Source organism: Parasteatoda tepidariorum, chromosome 9, assembly GCF_043381705.1.
Source record: "Parasteatoda tepidariorum isolate YZ-2023 chromosome 9, CAS_Ptep_4.0, whole genome shotgun sequence".
Taxonomy (NCBI): Eukaryota; Metazoa; Arthropoda; class Arachnida; order Araneae; family Theridiidae; genus Parasteatoda; species Parasteatoda tepidariorum.
This window is the reverse complement of record NC_092212.1, coordinates 80,384,127-80,401,921: the sequence shown is the minus strand read 5'-3', so window position 1 is coordinate 80,401,921 and position 17,795 is coordinate 80,384,127. Positions and strand designations below refer to the sequence as shown.

Sequence of the window (17,795 nt, the reverse complement as noted above, 5' to 3'; positions counted from 1 at the left end):
GCGATCGAAATGGGCTGCAGGTGGCGTAGAGCAGAACTCTTTTCCTATGGCAACACTTCACATGCTTTCCCCATTAGCGTGTGGAAAGTCATAGAGGAAGGAAGTACGTTAGTTTCACTCTTGATTTTCATATAAATTAAAATCTTTTAACTAGAAAAACTATATGGAACTGAAAACTACATTAAACATAGTTCTAAGGAAAAGTATCATGGAAATTTAAAAAAATATTTTTATTAAGTAAAAAGGAAAAATATTAAGAAAAGGGAAAATATCGTAGTACATTCCTATATAACTGAAAACAGGAGGAGAGGGAAATGAGAAGGGCTAAAGGCATGAAACCGGTCTCTCCCCAGATGGCGTATTCGAGTGTTGCGATCGCGAATAAGGGTGGGGGTCCCCTCCAAAAGGTCCCACCTTATCGTGGTGGAGGGGTTTAAGGCTCCCATTTTTTAAATGATGCAGCAGAATATTTTTATCAAAATTCTACATTGAAGATTATTTAATGAATGTGAGCTGACCAAGTGGACCTACATAAGCTATTATCAAAACGAAGTAATTCAGTGAGTAATTTTATAAGAAATTGTCATTATTCTCTCACCCCCCCTCATAAGAACCATTCAATGGTGCATATAACAGGAGGGGGGGGGGAGGTTGCAGTGAACTTTGTGCCCCTGTGGGGCATACGTGTACACGAATCTTCTGTTCAGCGATTCAAAAGGGCAGTCTTACAATTTTCGACGTCTTATTATTTTTAAATTATCTCTATTTTTTCACCTGTTTTCAATGTTTGTGAATTTTTTTTCAAATATTCTTCTTTATTATATTTAATCATTATTTTCTTTCAACAGCAACTTCATAATGAAAAATATTTATTTATCTCAGGTTCAATACAAAAGAACATTTTTTTATTCTTTACTGGGGCATTTGATTTTGCTATTCGTTTGAAATAAAAAAATTTTACTTATTATTTCATTTTATAAACGGTATCGATTCATTTTTGAGTGATTTTAGCTTTGGCATTTCAATGAAATTAGTATTACTTATAAATACTCGTAGTTAATACGCTTATTAATCTACAGTTTCTGGACAAACTAATTTGCTTTTGAATGGCTAAGAATCTCTTATTCTGTTTAATTCTGTGAAGTCAAATGATTAATATCAAATATTAGATTTCGTGAGGAAATTTTTTTTAAAATTGAAATAAAGACAATAGACATATAAAAATTTCACTAAATTTTGAGCTTCTTACAACCAGTACTATTCAGTTGGAATCTCAATTACTGACAATTCTGAGACTGATCATTTTCCAGACATGATGCAGGTTTTTGCATAAAAAAATGAAACTTCCCCTATAACTGAAACCAATATCTTTCATGTAATAGTTATATAACATTTTGAGAAAGAGAGATCTTTAGAAAGTTGTCACTATGAAGCAGCTAATAAAATTTACTAATCACAAACCTGAAATAATTATGGTGAAAAAAGGTTCGAAATGGAAAATTAAAAAAGCCTACATGATTTTACAATTACGTAGAAGCTAAATTTGTATATTTTTAAAGCACAATTGACATAGGTTACTAGCCAACACTTAAAAACTAGCCTCAGTGAAACTTATCGCGAAAAATTTAATGAAGTGAATTACAATTAATGAAACTGAATGAATAATGCATATTACATTAAGCAAGCATAGTAAATAATTGATAAAGTTTGCATAATTGCACGATTATTAAAATATAAATTAAATACTTTTAATATGTCGGATAAAATTTTAGGTTACAGGAAACATATAATTAGATAAAATATCAAAATAAATCCATTTAACATATCTGACAAATTATCTATTTTGTTACTTCAGAATATCAGTAATGTATTTTGAACATTATTGAGAAAATGCATAATTTTCACTAAGCCTAATTTTTAAATAGCATTTATACGAATCTAGATATACTATATGCAAATCAAAATTTCGCAAATCACAATGTGATACATAAATCACTTTAATGTGAATTCTGTTCATGATTAGCTAATAGTTTCCATGTGAATAGTGATATTATGATGCAAATTGTAATTCGAGAGGTGCTTAACACAGTTATGTGATCATTTTGAAGAGATATTGAGTGGTAATTCTTAAATCTCTCTATTGCGAATCGCAATGCCTGATTTGTAAACTACTAGAATGAGAACTGTGAGGCATGATTCTGATATTACTTACATAAGTATCCCGCTATTTGATTCAGAAATAACCTCAATTGAAATCCTGATGTGCGATTTATAAAATGCCTTAACATGAATCCTGATGAGTAATTTGCAAATCACTTTAAAGTAATATTTGATCCTTTAATCGCTTTCATCGAAATTCCTAGAACATTTTATATTAATTCCGATCCATAAATTACGAATCGGTTTAATGTGAATCACGATGTTTATTGACAATCCACGAAATCTAGAATCTTGGCAGTAAAATCCAAATGTAAAAATCTGATTATAAATGATAAACTAATGACACTTCTTATAAAAATAGGATAACAATATTGAACATATTTCTAAATCGATTAAACACCATATATCATTCGAAAACTAAGACTACAAAACCTAAAATTAGCAAGAAATTTCAGAGATGAAGAATCTAGAGTGAAAAGTTTTGCATCCTTGTTAACCATTTTTCACTCTAAGCATAAAAAATGCATCTATCAGAATTGCTATAATTTTTTTACTGATCTTTTGTAAGAAAGATTAGTATTATTTTAATTACTAAAAAATCAAGTATTTTTCAAGTACTATACAGCAGAATTCAAGGACTTTACAGGTTCCTGATTTTTCCCCCCAACCAAATTCAAGGACTTTCAAGTACCGTGGGAACCCTAACACCTCATAATTTTAGTATAAAAATAATTAAGCAAGTCAATACTTGCTGAGGTTAAAGCAAACAAAGGTAGAATCTTTTTTCTTTGAAACAAAATTATCGCACAAATTGTTCATGATTAAAAAAAATTCCTTTTAGAAGTGTAAGCCTAAACTCTAATATCTTCTTTCTCGGCCTCAGTGATTATATGTTACGTACTAGGGCACTACATAGATGAAATATTATTATAAGCTTAAACATATTTACAAATAATTTGTTGAAAAAGTTAAAACCATATCTGCACTATTCTTGTCAGGGTATCGTTATATTGACCAAACATTCGAGTACTTTAATTTGTTCACCTATTTGTTACTTACAAACAAAAATTATTAAAAGTCTATATCAAGTCTTTTAAAAAAATATCCATTATACTAGTTTTCATTCTGAATAGGTTTGATTTGACTGTATTTGGTAAAGAAAAACAATAAAGAAAACACATTGTGTCTTTTTTTTTTCACTTTTATTTAATTGACATTTAATGCTGTGACTTTGCTGCTAAACGCCTGTCTCTCTCTTCAGCTACAGAAAGTCTTACACCCTTGCCTCTAGGCAGGGAGATAAAGGGCTTGTTTCCTTTGCCAATCACAAAGATGTAACTCAACCTAGAAAATAAAGATACAGCATTAAATACAAAAATTAGACATTAAAGAGATTTTACACACTTGATCTTTAAGGCAGCTCTTTCCATCTACTAGGAAATAAATTTACTACCCGCTGCGCCCTCAATATAGAAAAGCTTAAACTGGAGGAAAGCATAGATCAAAACCTTACAGACTCTGCGTAGCGAAATTATTCAACTAAAAGTAAGCACCTTTCAACTACTTTTCAAGCACTCAAAAAATATTTTTAAGCACTTTAATGGTTTTATCTGGTTTTAACCTACATGTCAAAAAAAAAAAAAAAAAAAAAAAAAAAAAAAAAAAAAAAAAAAATTTTTGNAAATTGTTAGAAAAAAAAAAAAAAAAAAAAAACTTGCGAAAATTAGCACCTTTTAAAAAGCGCTACGCACCCTGTAAAAGGCAACCCTGGATTTAACACACTCTTCACAGAGATTGTGGTTCTTAGCAGTTACTAGCGAAGCCAACTTGCTCCGGACAGCAAGTATATATTAAATGTGGTAGTTTAATCAATTGTTATTCTAGATTTAATAAATTCAATTTAGTATACTTTTATCCACCACTATTTATAAATAATTCGTAAGAATATATAATTCACCACTTGATTTCCCCCACTCACCATTGGTACAAAGGAAATAAGCCTGGAGCTTCTTTGACCTTTCCCTTTCAAAGGAGAGTCTGCACCACCATATCCCGCCTAGCAACCGCTTTCCGAAGGAGCTAAAATTCACCCCATGTGCCCTAAATGCCATCTACATCGGGCTTCTGCCGATCACACCCTGAACTTGGTCTTCTCTGGGAAGACATTTACTCTACTCCTCTTTTGGTATTTGATTTTCTCCAGGTCAACGGATTCATAGATCTGGTCTGACTTCGTCAGGCCAGAAGAGGATAAGCAACAACAACAACCACTTTATAGTACTTATGTCATGCTATATCTTTTAAAAAGCAAGCAAAATTAGTCAAATATTTGCAAAATTTACTTTGTAGTTATTTAAAGTTTTTAAAAAATCACTTTGGCGTGTCCGGAGCAGTTAGCAATTTTGAGTAGCTAAAAATTGTCCCATATCATATCACCATATTCACTAACTCACTGCAAAATTATTTTCAGATGTAAGAGATTTGGTTAAACCTAAGATTTAAGTTACAATTAAGGAAATAACTACTTGAATGATAACTCCTAATCACTATAATTAAGAATATACTTTATTTGATCTCATAGACATCTTGGACAAGAATAGACCTTTTCACTGTAACAGATTTTTCTGGTTCGTTTGTCAAAGTTTGTCATAGTTCACCAATTTAAAAGTTGAAATCTCTCAGAAAGACTCATCGATAGATAGAATCATTTTTATCATTCCGAGCGACTATTCATCACAAGAAAGTCATTAACAATAAAATAGCATAAACATTTTAGGGGAAAATGTCCCCCAAATGCGCAGAATGAAAAAAATAACGAATGATCTCTCAGAAAGACTCATCGATAAATAAAATCATCTTTATCATTGCGAGCGACTATTCATCACAAGAAATTTATCAACAATCAAATAGCATAAACATTTTAGGGGAAAAAAATGTCCCCCAAATGCCCAGAATGAAAAAAAAGAGAAAAAAAAGCTGGCAATTGGGATTGCAATAACGAATGATTTCTCAGAAAGACTCATCGATAGATAAAATCATCTTCATCATAGCGAGCGACTATTCATCACAAGAAATTCATTAGCAATCAAATAGCATAAATATTTTAGGAAAAAAATGCTTAGACTGAAAAAAATAAAAACTGGCATACTTGCCAACTTAAAAAAACTGCCATCAGTAAAACTTTTTTTACGAAAAATTTAAGACCATTCGAATTATTTAATAAGTAACAATACACCACAAATGAATAATAAATATATTAATTATAGAATCTATCACATGATTGAATGTTGATGAAGTGAGAACCAAATNACAACAACCACTTTATAGTACTTATGTCATGCTATATCTTTTAAAAAGCAAGCAAAATTAGTCAAATATTTGCAAAATTTACTTTGTAGTTATTTAAAGTTTTTAAAAAATCACTTTGGCGTGTCCGGAGCAGTTAGCATCTCGGAGTTACTAACTTCCATCTTTTAATAAAGAATGGGAAAATTTTGAGTAGCTAAATTGTCCCATATCATATCACCATATTCACTAACTCACTGCAAAATTATTTTCAGATGTAAGAGATTTGGTTAAACCTAAGATTTAAGTTACAATTAAGGAAATAACTACTTGAATGACAACTCCTAATCACTATAATTAAGAATATACTTTATTTGATCTCATAGACATTATGGACAAGAATAGACCTTTTCACCGCTACAGATTTTTCTGGGGAAAAAAGTTTGTCATAGTTCACCGATTTAAAAGTTGAAATCTCTCAGAAAGACTCATCGATAGATAGAATCATCTTTATCATTGCGAGCGACTATTCATCACAAGAAAGCCATTAACAATAAAATAGCATAAACATTTTAGGGAACAATGTCCCCCAAATGCGCAGAACGAAAAAAACGGGCAATTGGGATTGCAATAACGAATGATCTCTCAGAAAGACTCATCGATAGATAAAATCATCTTTATCATTGCGAGCGACTATTCATCACAAGAAATTCATTAACAATCAAATAGCATAAACATTTTAGGAAAAATGTCCCCCAAATGCCAAGAATGAAAAAAAAAAAAAAAAAAAAAAAAGGCTGACTGTGGAAGAAGAATCGNGACTCATCGATAGATAAAATCATCTTTATCATTGCGAGCGACTATTCATCACAAGAAATTTATTAACAATCAAATAGCATAAACATTTTTGGGAAAAAAATGTCCCCCAAATGCATAGTATGAAAAAAAAAAAAACGGGCAATTGGGATTGCAATAATGAATGATCTCTCAGAAAGACTCATCGATAGATAAAATCATCTTCATCATAGCGAGCGACTATTCATCACAAGAAATTCATTAGCAATCAAATAGCATAAATATTTTACGAAAAAATGCTTACAATGAAAAACTAAAAACTGGCACTTGGGAACGCAATAACGAACGCAAGATTATACAACAGAAAAATAACAAAACATCATCACAAACACAGAATGACATTCTTTCAGAAAGACTCATCGATAAAATCCTTATAATCATTAAAGGGTTAGATGTCATCATTAAATGTCAATCAGATTCGTAACTTAACACATCACTAATTCTTATAAGCTACAGCAAAAAATGTTGTTTCCTTGGGTAATGCACAAGCAAAATGAATTGAGATGTGCGACCAATAGAAAACAATTGCTCTCTGCTATAGATTGACCACACAACCTAAAACAGGTAACATGGCTTCGATTACAGCAGTGCATATTTAAACTCGTTGCTAACAATAGAGTGGCTTCAAAGCTAAGATTACAAAACTTTAAAGTTCAGCAAAGTGTTTTTATCATAATTTCAAACAATGTAGGTAAATAAACATCATTTCATCTGAAAAAATGGCATTTTAATGTTGTTCTACTGGGTAATGCACAATTTAAATGAAATAAAATGTGCGACCAATGTAAAACTATTAATATTTGCTATATTTTGACCACAACTTCTACACAGAATTCATGGCTTCGATTATAGCAAGAAATTGTAACACCAAAAGTGAACTTTCACTAGATCCCATTTCTAGGGGTGGCCGCTAAAGAAATATCCAGGCTGATTTTTGCAACTTAACCATTCTCACTTTTCCAGAATCTTTCTAAAATAGTCTCTGATTTACCAAAAAACAAAGATTCTGGAAAATAGCAACAAAGGGAACAGTAATAGTAACTTTGGCAGCTTTAATCTTAAGTGGCTTTGAAGTTAAGACTGCAAAACCTCAAGGTTCAGAAAAGTGTTTTTGTTTTTTTTTAAATCATAATTTCAAACAATGTAGGCAAAACATCATTTAATTTGAAAAATGGCACTTTAATGTTGCTCCTCTGGGTAATGCACAAATTAAATGAAATAAAATGTGCGACCAATGAAAAACTATTAATATTTGCTATATTATGACCAAAACTTTCACATAGAATTCATGGCTTCGATTATAGCGAGAAATTGCAATACCAAAAATTTTCACTAGATCCCATTTCTAGGGGTGGCCGCTAAAGAAATTTCCAGGCTGATTTTTGAAACTTAACTATTCTCACTTATCCAGAATCTTACTAAATCCTTAACAAAATCTAAAATAGGTTTTGCTATTTACCAAAAACAAAGATTCCGGCAAATAGTAACTTTAACAGCTTTAGTACAGTAATAGTAACTTTGACAGCTTCAATCTTAAATGGCTTCGAAGTTAAGACTGCGAAACCTTAAGGTTCAGTAAAGTGTTTTCTATCATAATTTCAAACAATGTAGGTAAATAAACATCATTTAATCTGAAAAATGGCATTTTAATGTTGTTCTACTGGGTAATGCACAAATTAAATGAAATAAAATGTGCGACCAATGAAAAACTATTAATATCTGCTATATTTTGACCACAACTTCCACACAGAATCCATGGCTTCGATTATAGCGAGAATTCAATTTAAGAAACTACTCTCTCAAATCCAGAATCTTTCCAAATTCTATTAAGAATCTTAAATAGTTTCTATTCATCAAAAACAGAGATTGTGGCAAAAAGCAGCCAAGAGAACAGCAATAATAACTTTGGCAGTCTTATTGATATGCTGTTTTTTTATTATTGAGCACAAATATTTTTCACATTACAAACCCTCAATAAATGCTAAACAAACACAAGAAATAAAATCAGACTTATAATTGCATGAATATAATAAAAAAAACTTTTAGAATATCTCTAGAAGTTAATTTAGCACCAGATATTTTTAGTTACATTATAAATCTATCTAGAATCTAGGGAATATATTTATAGATTTAGAAAATAGAAAACCTTGGAAAATATATAATTAGGTACACCCAACTCATTAACTCTCTTTTGGGGGCAGAAAAGTTTTATCAATACTTCCAGATTGACAGAACCCCTCTGATTCATAGGAATCCTTAATTATAATATTAAAAAAAAAAATTAAATTAAACTGTATATCAGAAAAATTTTGATATCACATAACATCAAACAATGTAGGTAAATAAACATCATCCAGTTAAATGGAACACAAAGCAACTGATTAAAACCTTACAGATAATTATATGACAAATAATAATGCTTACACCATAGAAATTAAATGTCAGTAAAAAAACACTATTCAGTTCAGAAAATATCCATAAATATCATTTAAAGTTATGAACATGGCATTCTAGAAACAAAAGCAGGAAAATTTGGACGGAAAATTGGCTTAGAAGAAATTTGGGTCAGTTTCACAAAATATTTTAACTTAAAAACAAGCCCTTCACAAAATAATATATCTTAATGATCGTTTTGTTAATCGAATAAACCCTTTCTAGAGGGTGGGGAAAAGAAAGACAGATGTAAATGAACTAAGTTTTGTCTTCAGCAGACGCTTCTTCGTTCAGCAGTATAGGCTAAATACTAAATATTTGTATGTTGAATCTCTACTTTAGTAGCAGCAATTGCTGTTTATATTTTAAAATTTAATTTTTTTTATATTATTTTACAGTGTTGAGCATAAGCTTGTATCTCTTTACAATCCTCCTCCTTGAAAAAGTTTTTTGCAAATTTCTTATCTTATATAACCACAAATTAAGGAGTAATTTTGTTCACAATTTCACAAAAACGGACCTTTCACAAAATGCCTGGACAGACCCCTGATAAGAGACTACTCCAAGACCAACATAAATTGTACAACAGGAAAGTCAATATTTTGAACACAAGTAAATGTAACCATTGAATTCACAAAGCAAAAATTTCCAACAAAATGAGTAACTGCAGATAAACCTAAAACATATTTCAGCAGAAAATGTCTATTTAGAAAAGCATCATGAACTTCAGAAAATTCTTCATATCATTAAACATCAAGCAATGTAGGTAAATATTCATCATTTAGTTCATAACAATGAAGAGAACATATTGAACAAAACAATTATGACTTTTAGTTTATCATTTTGTGTCAAGCAAACTAAAATGCTAATAATTTTTTAGTAAAATTAACCTGGCAAGATAGGAAATAAATTTTGATAACTGCGGATACCTGAATATTACGTAAAGTTGAATATCAGAAATATGTTGATATCATAAAGCATCAAACAATGTAGGTAAAGCATCATGAACAATTCAGCTTTGAATCCTTAACTTTTCTTTTTATAGAAGAAAGAGTAAATATAAATATATAGTGCTTATACCGGAAATAAATAGCTTAAACTAAACATAAGCAATAAAAAAAGATTATACACAATCTTATTCTTAGTAAATATTTCAGCGTACTACAGAAGAAAAAAAAAAAAAAATCACAAAAAGATACTGGTCATGCATCAATCAAATTAATCAAAAAACGGGACCAATGAAAAGCCTATAATTTTTGCTAAACACACTAAGGTTGGCTGCTGTATTAAAATGAGTAAGACAAAAATTTACCTATTAAATAATATCATTAAATTAGTAAAACAAAACTATAAACTCCATCTTTATAATATTAATATATAATTAGGAATACCGTATAATAGCTTAAAAACAACCATTACCTATAATTATAATTATTCCTCTTCAATTTATAAAACACAGGTAAATAATAATCTACATCATAAACAAATATTTCTGATGCAAGTGTTTAAAAACTACATTACATTTCTTAAAAAGTTATAATAACTGTTTAAGATTCAATATAGTGAAATGATCAGCAACAGCTATTGGAATAGTATTTTCCAATGAAAAGCTACTAAAAATTACCTCTGCACAATATTCACAGGAAGAGCGATTACAGTGATCAGAACAAGGGATTGGTAAAAATATCAATTTTCAGATTTGATTTAAAAATTAGGAACAAATCCGAAAAATTTAGAACAGTTGGCAGCTATGCATATGATATAAAATGGCTTCGACCTTAGCAACATATTTAAACTGATGACCAAGGTCTATATAAGGCTACAAAGCACATACAGAAAATCTTACACAACACAATATAGACTATGAATTAAAACACTTTCAGAAAGACTCATCGATAAAATCATTATTATCATTACATTGCAAATGCAGGGTTCATACAGAGATGAGAAGAAGAAATCCAAAGAGTCCAAAATTTAAAAACATTGCGCTTAAGATAACTAGACAGTTATTTTTTTTTTTTTAAAAAAAATCAAAAGGCAGTTACTATAAAGAACTTACAAAAATGTATATTTTGCAAAAGATATCTTTTCTAGCCCTTTTGAAACAAATTTTGACTATGTCAAACCTCATCAAGAAAAATAAAGTTATCACTTACACATAAATATTTTTCCAGCTTCAAATATTTTAATAAATCTTGTTAAAGTACATAGTACAGATGTTTAAGATTAACAAAACAACCTACCAATTCTATATTTTTAAATTTGAATACATAAGAAAATTTAAGGCAATTCATACATAAAAAATTTAAAAAATCACAGTAAATCATTAATTAAGTTTGCTTGTAACATGTAAAATTAAAATTATTTGCTGTTATTTTTTTCTTCTTTGAAAGTTTTTCTTAAACTATTAGATTTTGAAAGCTAAGTTATATCGTTTCATTTCCCTGCATGGGGAGCAAATTCATCAGCAGACTTAGTAAGTTCATCTATGCAACACAATAATCTAACGAGTTTCTAAGGACTAATTTGGAAATCTAAGTAGTTCCAAGTACTCCTTGGACACCTTTTTATTTCCAAGGAGTATAAGGAGTCTGTACGAACCCTGCAAATGTTATCATAATGCAAGAACTTAAATAAAAAAGCTTAGTATGACTTATATAAAGTAGAGTAATGTGCGTAAAAGTTAACAAATTGACATCTCAGAAAGAACTATTTATCATTTTCAACCAAATCATTTTCTAACCAATTTCATCATTGCATGTCAATAAATAGCACACTTATTTTAAACAAGATAACTATATATGCTTGCTCATTTCTTTTTGGCCCACAAAGCACAGGCTGCTAAGAAGAAACTCAAAGTGAACAGAAAATTAAGTTTCTCCAGTCTTCTACAGATAATCCTTATTTATTCGCTATTTTAAATAATGAAAAATGCATAAAATCTTATTCAATGAGATTCTCACTTAAAAACTGACAAAATTTGAGGGATATCCCCAAAACATACTGTACAAAAGTTCTGAACATTTTACACCAAACTCGAAAAAAACTTACACAATAATCCCATTATTCTAAAATCTATTATAAATGCAATTTTGGCACAGTTAAATATGAAAATGAAGGGAAAAAAAATAACAACGAAACTAATCAAATCTTTACCTTGTTGCAAAACTATGACCTAATGAATCTTTAACGTGGACTATGTCGAAGGAACCAGGATAGCGTTCGAGATGTTATTTTTCCTACTCGTCATATAAAGTAGAGTAATGTGTGTAAAAGTTAACAAATTGACATCCTCAGAAAGAACTATTTATCATTTTCAACCTAATCATTTTCTAACCAATTTCATCATTGCATGTCAATAAATAGCACACTTATTTTAAACAAGATAACTATATATGCTCGATCATTTCTTTTTGGCCTATAAATCACAGGCCGCCAAGAAGAAACTCAAAGTGAACAGAAAATTAAAAGTTTCTCCAGTCTTCTACAGATAATCCTTATTTATTCACTGTTTTAAATAATGAAAATGCATAAAATCTTATTCGACACTTTACACCAAACTCGAAAAAAACTTACATGTTAACCCTTGTTGTTCTAAAATCTATTATAAATGCAATTTTGGCACGGTTAAATATGAAAATGAAGGGGAAAAAAAATAACACCGAAAAAAACCAAATCCTTACCTTGTTGCAAAGCTATGACCTAATGAATCTTTAACGTGGACTATGTCGAAGGAACCAGGATGGCGTTCTCGAGATGTTATTGTTCCTACTCGTCCCAAGTTATGCCCTCCAGTAACCATTACTAAGTTTCCTGTAATAAAAACAGAACATTAAAAAAAAGGATAACAGTAGACATTATTAAAACAAAAAGATTAGACAATAAAATTAAAAAATAAAAGCCAAAGATTTAAAAAAAAAATCAGATCTACTAAAACAAGAATTTTCATTTAATGGTAAGCATTATGCAGCAGGAGAATATATATTGCAACATTTTTAAAAGATAGAGTAATAAATTGTCAGCATAAACTTAAATACAATCTAATAATTTCTCTCTAGTTATTCCAACCATATCAGAAAAAAAAAGCTGTAGACATTTTCCAAAACAAGGCATAACGTTAACGGAAAGTCTTTAAATTAAAATAAATTTTGAATTAAAATAAAAAAGACAATACAACTTAAATTAATAATTATGTTATACTTATTGTTCTTAACATAATACATTCCTGAATTTTTTTTATTTTTACTCTCAACATATATATATAGTTAATATCAATAATAACAAAACATATTTCATAACGCATCCAGAAATATTCAAATAAACGGATATAAAAATATCAAAGATTCTTATTCATTTAGAAAATTTTAACTGCAATACTTCAGTTTTCTTAAAAACACATCACTAAAGTTTTTTTTTTTCCCCAAAGATTTCATTTTTAAAGTCAATAAACTCCCTAAATTTTCATTTGATTAATGAAAACTGAACTGAGCTTATATTAGTGATAGCACTAAATAATTCCTTGCATGCTGCATCTCTAACTTTTAATGATTTATTTTAAAAAGTTGAGCAGTTCTGTCTCATACGCTTTCGCTTGATAATGTATATAATTTTCGCAGTCTTTTGCTATAAAATGTCCACCTCACTATAATCTTTTGAAAATTGCATGCAATAAATATATTAGCAATGCATAAAATAAATCATTTAAATGTCACTTATTGATTTATGCACAAACCTTATAAAAAGTGCTCATGCGACCAAGACAAAGAATATTATTTTTTGGCTACAACCTTTACCTTAGTTTTAAGAAGAGCAAACAAAGGTTTAGACTAAAGCCAATACTAGGACATAAAAATAAAGACTGCAATACACATATTTAATAAGAAAGGACCTTGAACACAAATTTAAATCGATTCTCTTTGGCAGCAGTTACAATTTGTGGAATGCATTTAAATTTAGATGAAATTTCTAATTAACTACTCAATCAATTATAAATTAAAAATGAATGAACAGGAGTCTAGTTCAATAACATTAAGGAATCTAGGAATATACTCACAGTACTAAAAATGTAAACATAAAAAAATATGTAATTCATATCAGCTACAGGTCCAAAACTTTAAGACTTCATTATAACTAACTTCATAACACTTGGTTCCTTTCCTGAGTAACTAAATTAAGTTCTTCAAGGAAAACTGTCACTACTGAAGTCTAAAGGCATTAATGTACACATAGACGCCTAACTGATCAATGACTGGGAGTTAAAAGATTTAAATTATGAAATTACCACTTCTCATTTTTTAAAAATTTTAATCATTGTTTCCAAATTTTGTTTTCAACAAGAAATCAGATACTTATATATTATACAAGAAAATACTTATAAAATTACCTACCTACAAAGAATCACACTTTTAAAAAAAAATCTTAGTTCTTACAAGAACCGTGATGCTGGATTTTTAAAATCTCGTGAATATAAATTGCAATATTGGGTTTTAAAACTGCAAATTTAAATTGAGATTTTGGGTTTTAAAATCTTGCAAATACGAAAATCAATGTTTGATATTACTAACGTGTATATGCAAATCAAAAACAAGATGATCAGAAGTGTGACACACGAAGGTGAAAAGAGTCACTGGATTTTAAAAATGCAAATCATGACAATGGATATTTAAGCCATGCGAATAACAACTGCAACATGCATTAAAATTGTGTGAATATTAGTGAATAATGAAGTAGTTTCAACCATTTAAAACGACGAAAATCCACCAAAAGAACCACGTTCGAGAATTCCCGCCCATTGGTGGAAGAATTACGTCTATGCAAGCATTTTGTTAGAGGGAATTAGCAAAATTTTCAAATCTCAGAAGAAAAAAAATACAACACTAGAACAAAAACTATTTAAAAAAAAAATATTGTAAGACCTTACCAATGTCAAATTTGATGAAGTCCATAATTTTACCAGTGGCAATATCAAGCTGAATAGTGTCATGCACTTTTATGAGAGGATCAGGATATCTGATTGTTCTGCCATCGTGTGTTACTAAGAAAGGAATACCTTTGGGACCAACTTGAACTCTCTTAACTCTGCACAATTTATACTGTAAAATGATATGAAACATTAAATAAATACAATTCTAAAAAGGAAAGAATACATTAAATATGAAAAAAAAAAACCTTTGTTGACTTTTAAACTGAACCTGAAAAAATCTATAATAAAAATCTAACGGCAAAACTTAGACTTAGAAGTTTTTAATGTATCATACACTGGCTGCTAAGCTAACAGATTACTAAATAATGGCTAACAGATTACTAAATAATGACCAATATTTAACAAATATCTCATAGTTATGCGAGAAAATACATTATATTACATTATATTAACATTTCCTTTTTTAAGAACTTTAAAAAATTCTCTACTTATGATGTTTACAAAACACAGAAATTACCTCGGACAGTCATACTAGACGGTACCCACTCTTTTAACAAAGCAAAAATGAAGGACCTTAAAAATAGTATGATTGTTTATCATCAAATACACAACACCACTAGTGACAATTATTTACCTCACACAAATCGCTATCTTATTTCTCTAAAATGCTCTACCCTCGATGCATGACAAAAGAAATTTGTGTTTTAAAAAATTGCTCCTATCAACTATAGTGATGCTGAAAAACTAAGGATGTGCCAAAATTAAGTACCTTTAAGGGCTCTTATTTTCTAAAATGAAACCCGGGAACCCGGTACTACAACCATGAAATTAAAAAATTGTATCAAATGAAAATATTTAACAAAAAAGTATAGAAACCTTAGCTTCTTCAGCGGTTATTCTATGAAGAAGAAATCTTCCTTTGACATCATACAACAACCTGAAGTATTCACCAGTTTTCTCAATTGTAATGGTATCTAGAATATTTCAAATATTTAATTAAGCACGCAGTTTAAGAAATATTTTTCACAATTTTCAAATAAAATAAGTACACTTTATGTTACATATATTACATAGTTGAGTAAAATAGTTCATAGTAACTAACAATCTCTTTGGTATATGTTACAATATAATCTATCAGTATTAACAGCCACCAATTGTTAAAGAAATAAACTAAATGTAATACTTAGCAAAATGCTATGAATTACTTACGATAATCTAATCAGTTTTAAAAATTCAATAAATAAAAAAAATTCTGGGAATTAAAATGAATTAATCTTAAAAATTTGCGATAAATTATTTTTTTGTAAAAATCAACTTGCTTCCAAATTTGTGCTTAGTTTACGTGAACACTTAGGTAAAAACACATTCTTTTAAAAATAAATATGATGTTACAAAAAATATTGGAGGAAATAATAACGTTCAGTATTTCTTAAATCAAAATGCAAAACAATTAGCATAAATTATCGGCATTGAAAAATTGGGGGATTGAATGCAATTAGGCAATATTACCTACAAATCCCTAATGAAAAAGCTAAATTCTTAATAAGTCAGAAATAAAGTTTAATCATAACAAATGTTTTAATAACGTTAACAAGTTATACTTTTTAAAACTGAGAAAGAAGCATTTATTTAAAACAAGAAACCATTCATTTATCCTTATCTAACACACAGAACCTATGCTAAGCATTTGCCACCTCACCAGAAGCGATAAAATCGTAAATTCTGCAAAATAAATGCGTTTTGTTAAAAGCATTGACAAAAGTTTTCTATCTACTGAAAATAAAAATAACTCTTAATCTTGAAAATTATGTCAGTATAAATTTTTCTGAATAATCAATCCATTTTGTTCCATATGTTATACCTGAAATATAGGATGCATAACTAAGTAGAATTATATCAGAGCTCATTCTAGGCAGGGTAAACAGGGTGCAGCACCTTGTTGCCCCTGAAGTAAATTAGTGCCCTGACATAATAGACTCCATACCCTTTTTGCCCTTTCTTTCCTCAACCCTTCTTTACTTTTTCCACAAACTCTATAATGGATTTCATGAACTGTTATTTTTAACTCTTTTTATTTGGTTTATCATTGTTGTCAGGGGCGCCACTCTAAAAAAATTTCAAGACTGAACTCATTTTTTGACCAAATAATACTGTCTAGCGTTGCTTACCAAACTTTTAGAAATTTATAGCACATTGACACCAAAATTTACCTTTCCTTGATATTAGCCTACATATTAAATCAAAGATTTCATTATTTTTTCTAATTTTTTATTTTATGTTTTTTTAACAAACAAAACGAAAATAACAGCCAACCTTGCATATTTCTTAACAACCTGAAACCATTCATATCCCTGTTTTTCACTTCACCATTACTTATTTTTTGCTCTAGCACTATAATTTCTTTCTTTTTTAAAAAAATAATCTTGATTTAACTTTGACCAGCATGACGATAGGTTATGGTGGAGGAAGCAAATTAGAGCAGACTTAGATTCATTAATAGTACAAAATTTAATTATACAAGTAGATAAAGTTCAGACAATCCCATTTGTCAAGACTTTAAAGAATGAGATTTAGTGAAGCTGACAAAAAGAAGATAAATTAAAGTCCTGACATCAATACCATATCATGTTTTCATTAAGATACAATATTTTTTTATTTTGACAAAAAAAAAATTACAAAATTTCTAATGAAAAAAAAAGATAAATTTATTTAATTGATAGAATTTATTAGTCTATTGATTTTTCTCAAGACTGATTTCAGTCCCTGGGACAGAAGAGTGGCACCCATGATTGTTGTCAAGACATAGATTTATATGGGAAAGGAAAAATAGTCATCACAACCCATTGTTGCACTTGTCTTTGAAAGTTTGCAGTTACTTCCACTATCATTAAATCATAATTATTATTAATCATTTTAATTATTTAATCATAACTACAGACACTTAAAAACATACATTTATTATTTTATTAATATATGCATGCATTTTAAATAAATTACTAAGCTAATTAGCTCATTAACTCGATATATATGTTAATTTATTAATGAAAATAAGTAATTAATGATTGCTTTGCTACTTTCAGTTAAGTTAAAAAAAAATTATTTTACTAATTGACAATGTTTTTTAATAGAACGTGTAAAG

At 29.2% G+C, this 17,795-nt stretch overlaps 1 protein-coding gene across 3 annotated transcripts in view; it reads right to left on the bottom strand.

Moving 5' to 3' along the window:
* Window positions 1-3,347: 3,347 nt before the first annotated feature.
* Window positions 3,348-17,795, bottom strand: part of LOC107440081 (ribosomal protein S4) — a 23,350-nt gene continuing 8,902 nt past the window's right edge. For 2 of the 3 annotated variants that reach the window (XM_043052549.2, XM_043052550.2), the window contains exons 4-7: window positions 15,533-15,630; window positions 14,654-14,825; window positions 12,417-12,546; window positions 3,348-3,504 (exon numbers count right to left, since the gene is read on the bottom strand). In XM_043052549.2, the coding sequence (XP_042908483.1) occupies window positions 3,378-3,504; window positions 12,417-12,546; window positions 14,654-14,825; window positions 15,533-15,630 (527 nt within the window). In that variant the 3' untranslated portion in view covers window positions 3,348-3,377. Of the gene's footprint in view, window positions 3,505-11,889; window positions 11,909-12,416; window positions 12,547-14,653; window positions 14,826-15,532; window positions 15,631-17,795 lie in introns of all 3 variants that reach the window. The other variant, XM_071185169.1, reaches the window with a different exon arrangement.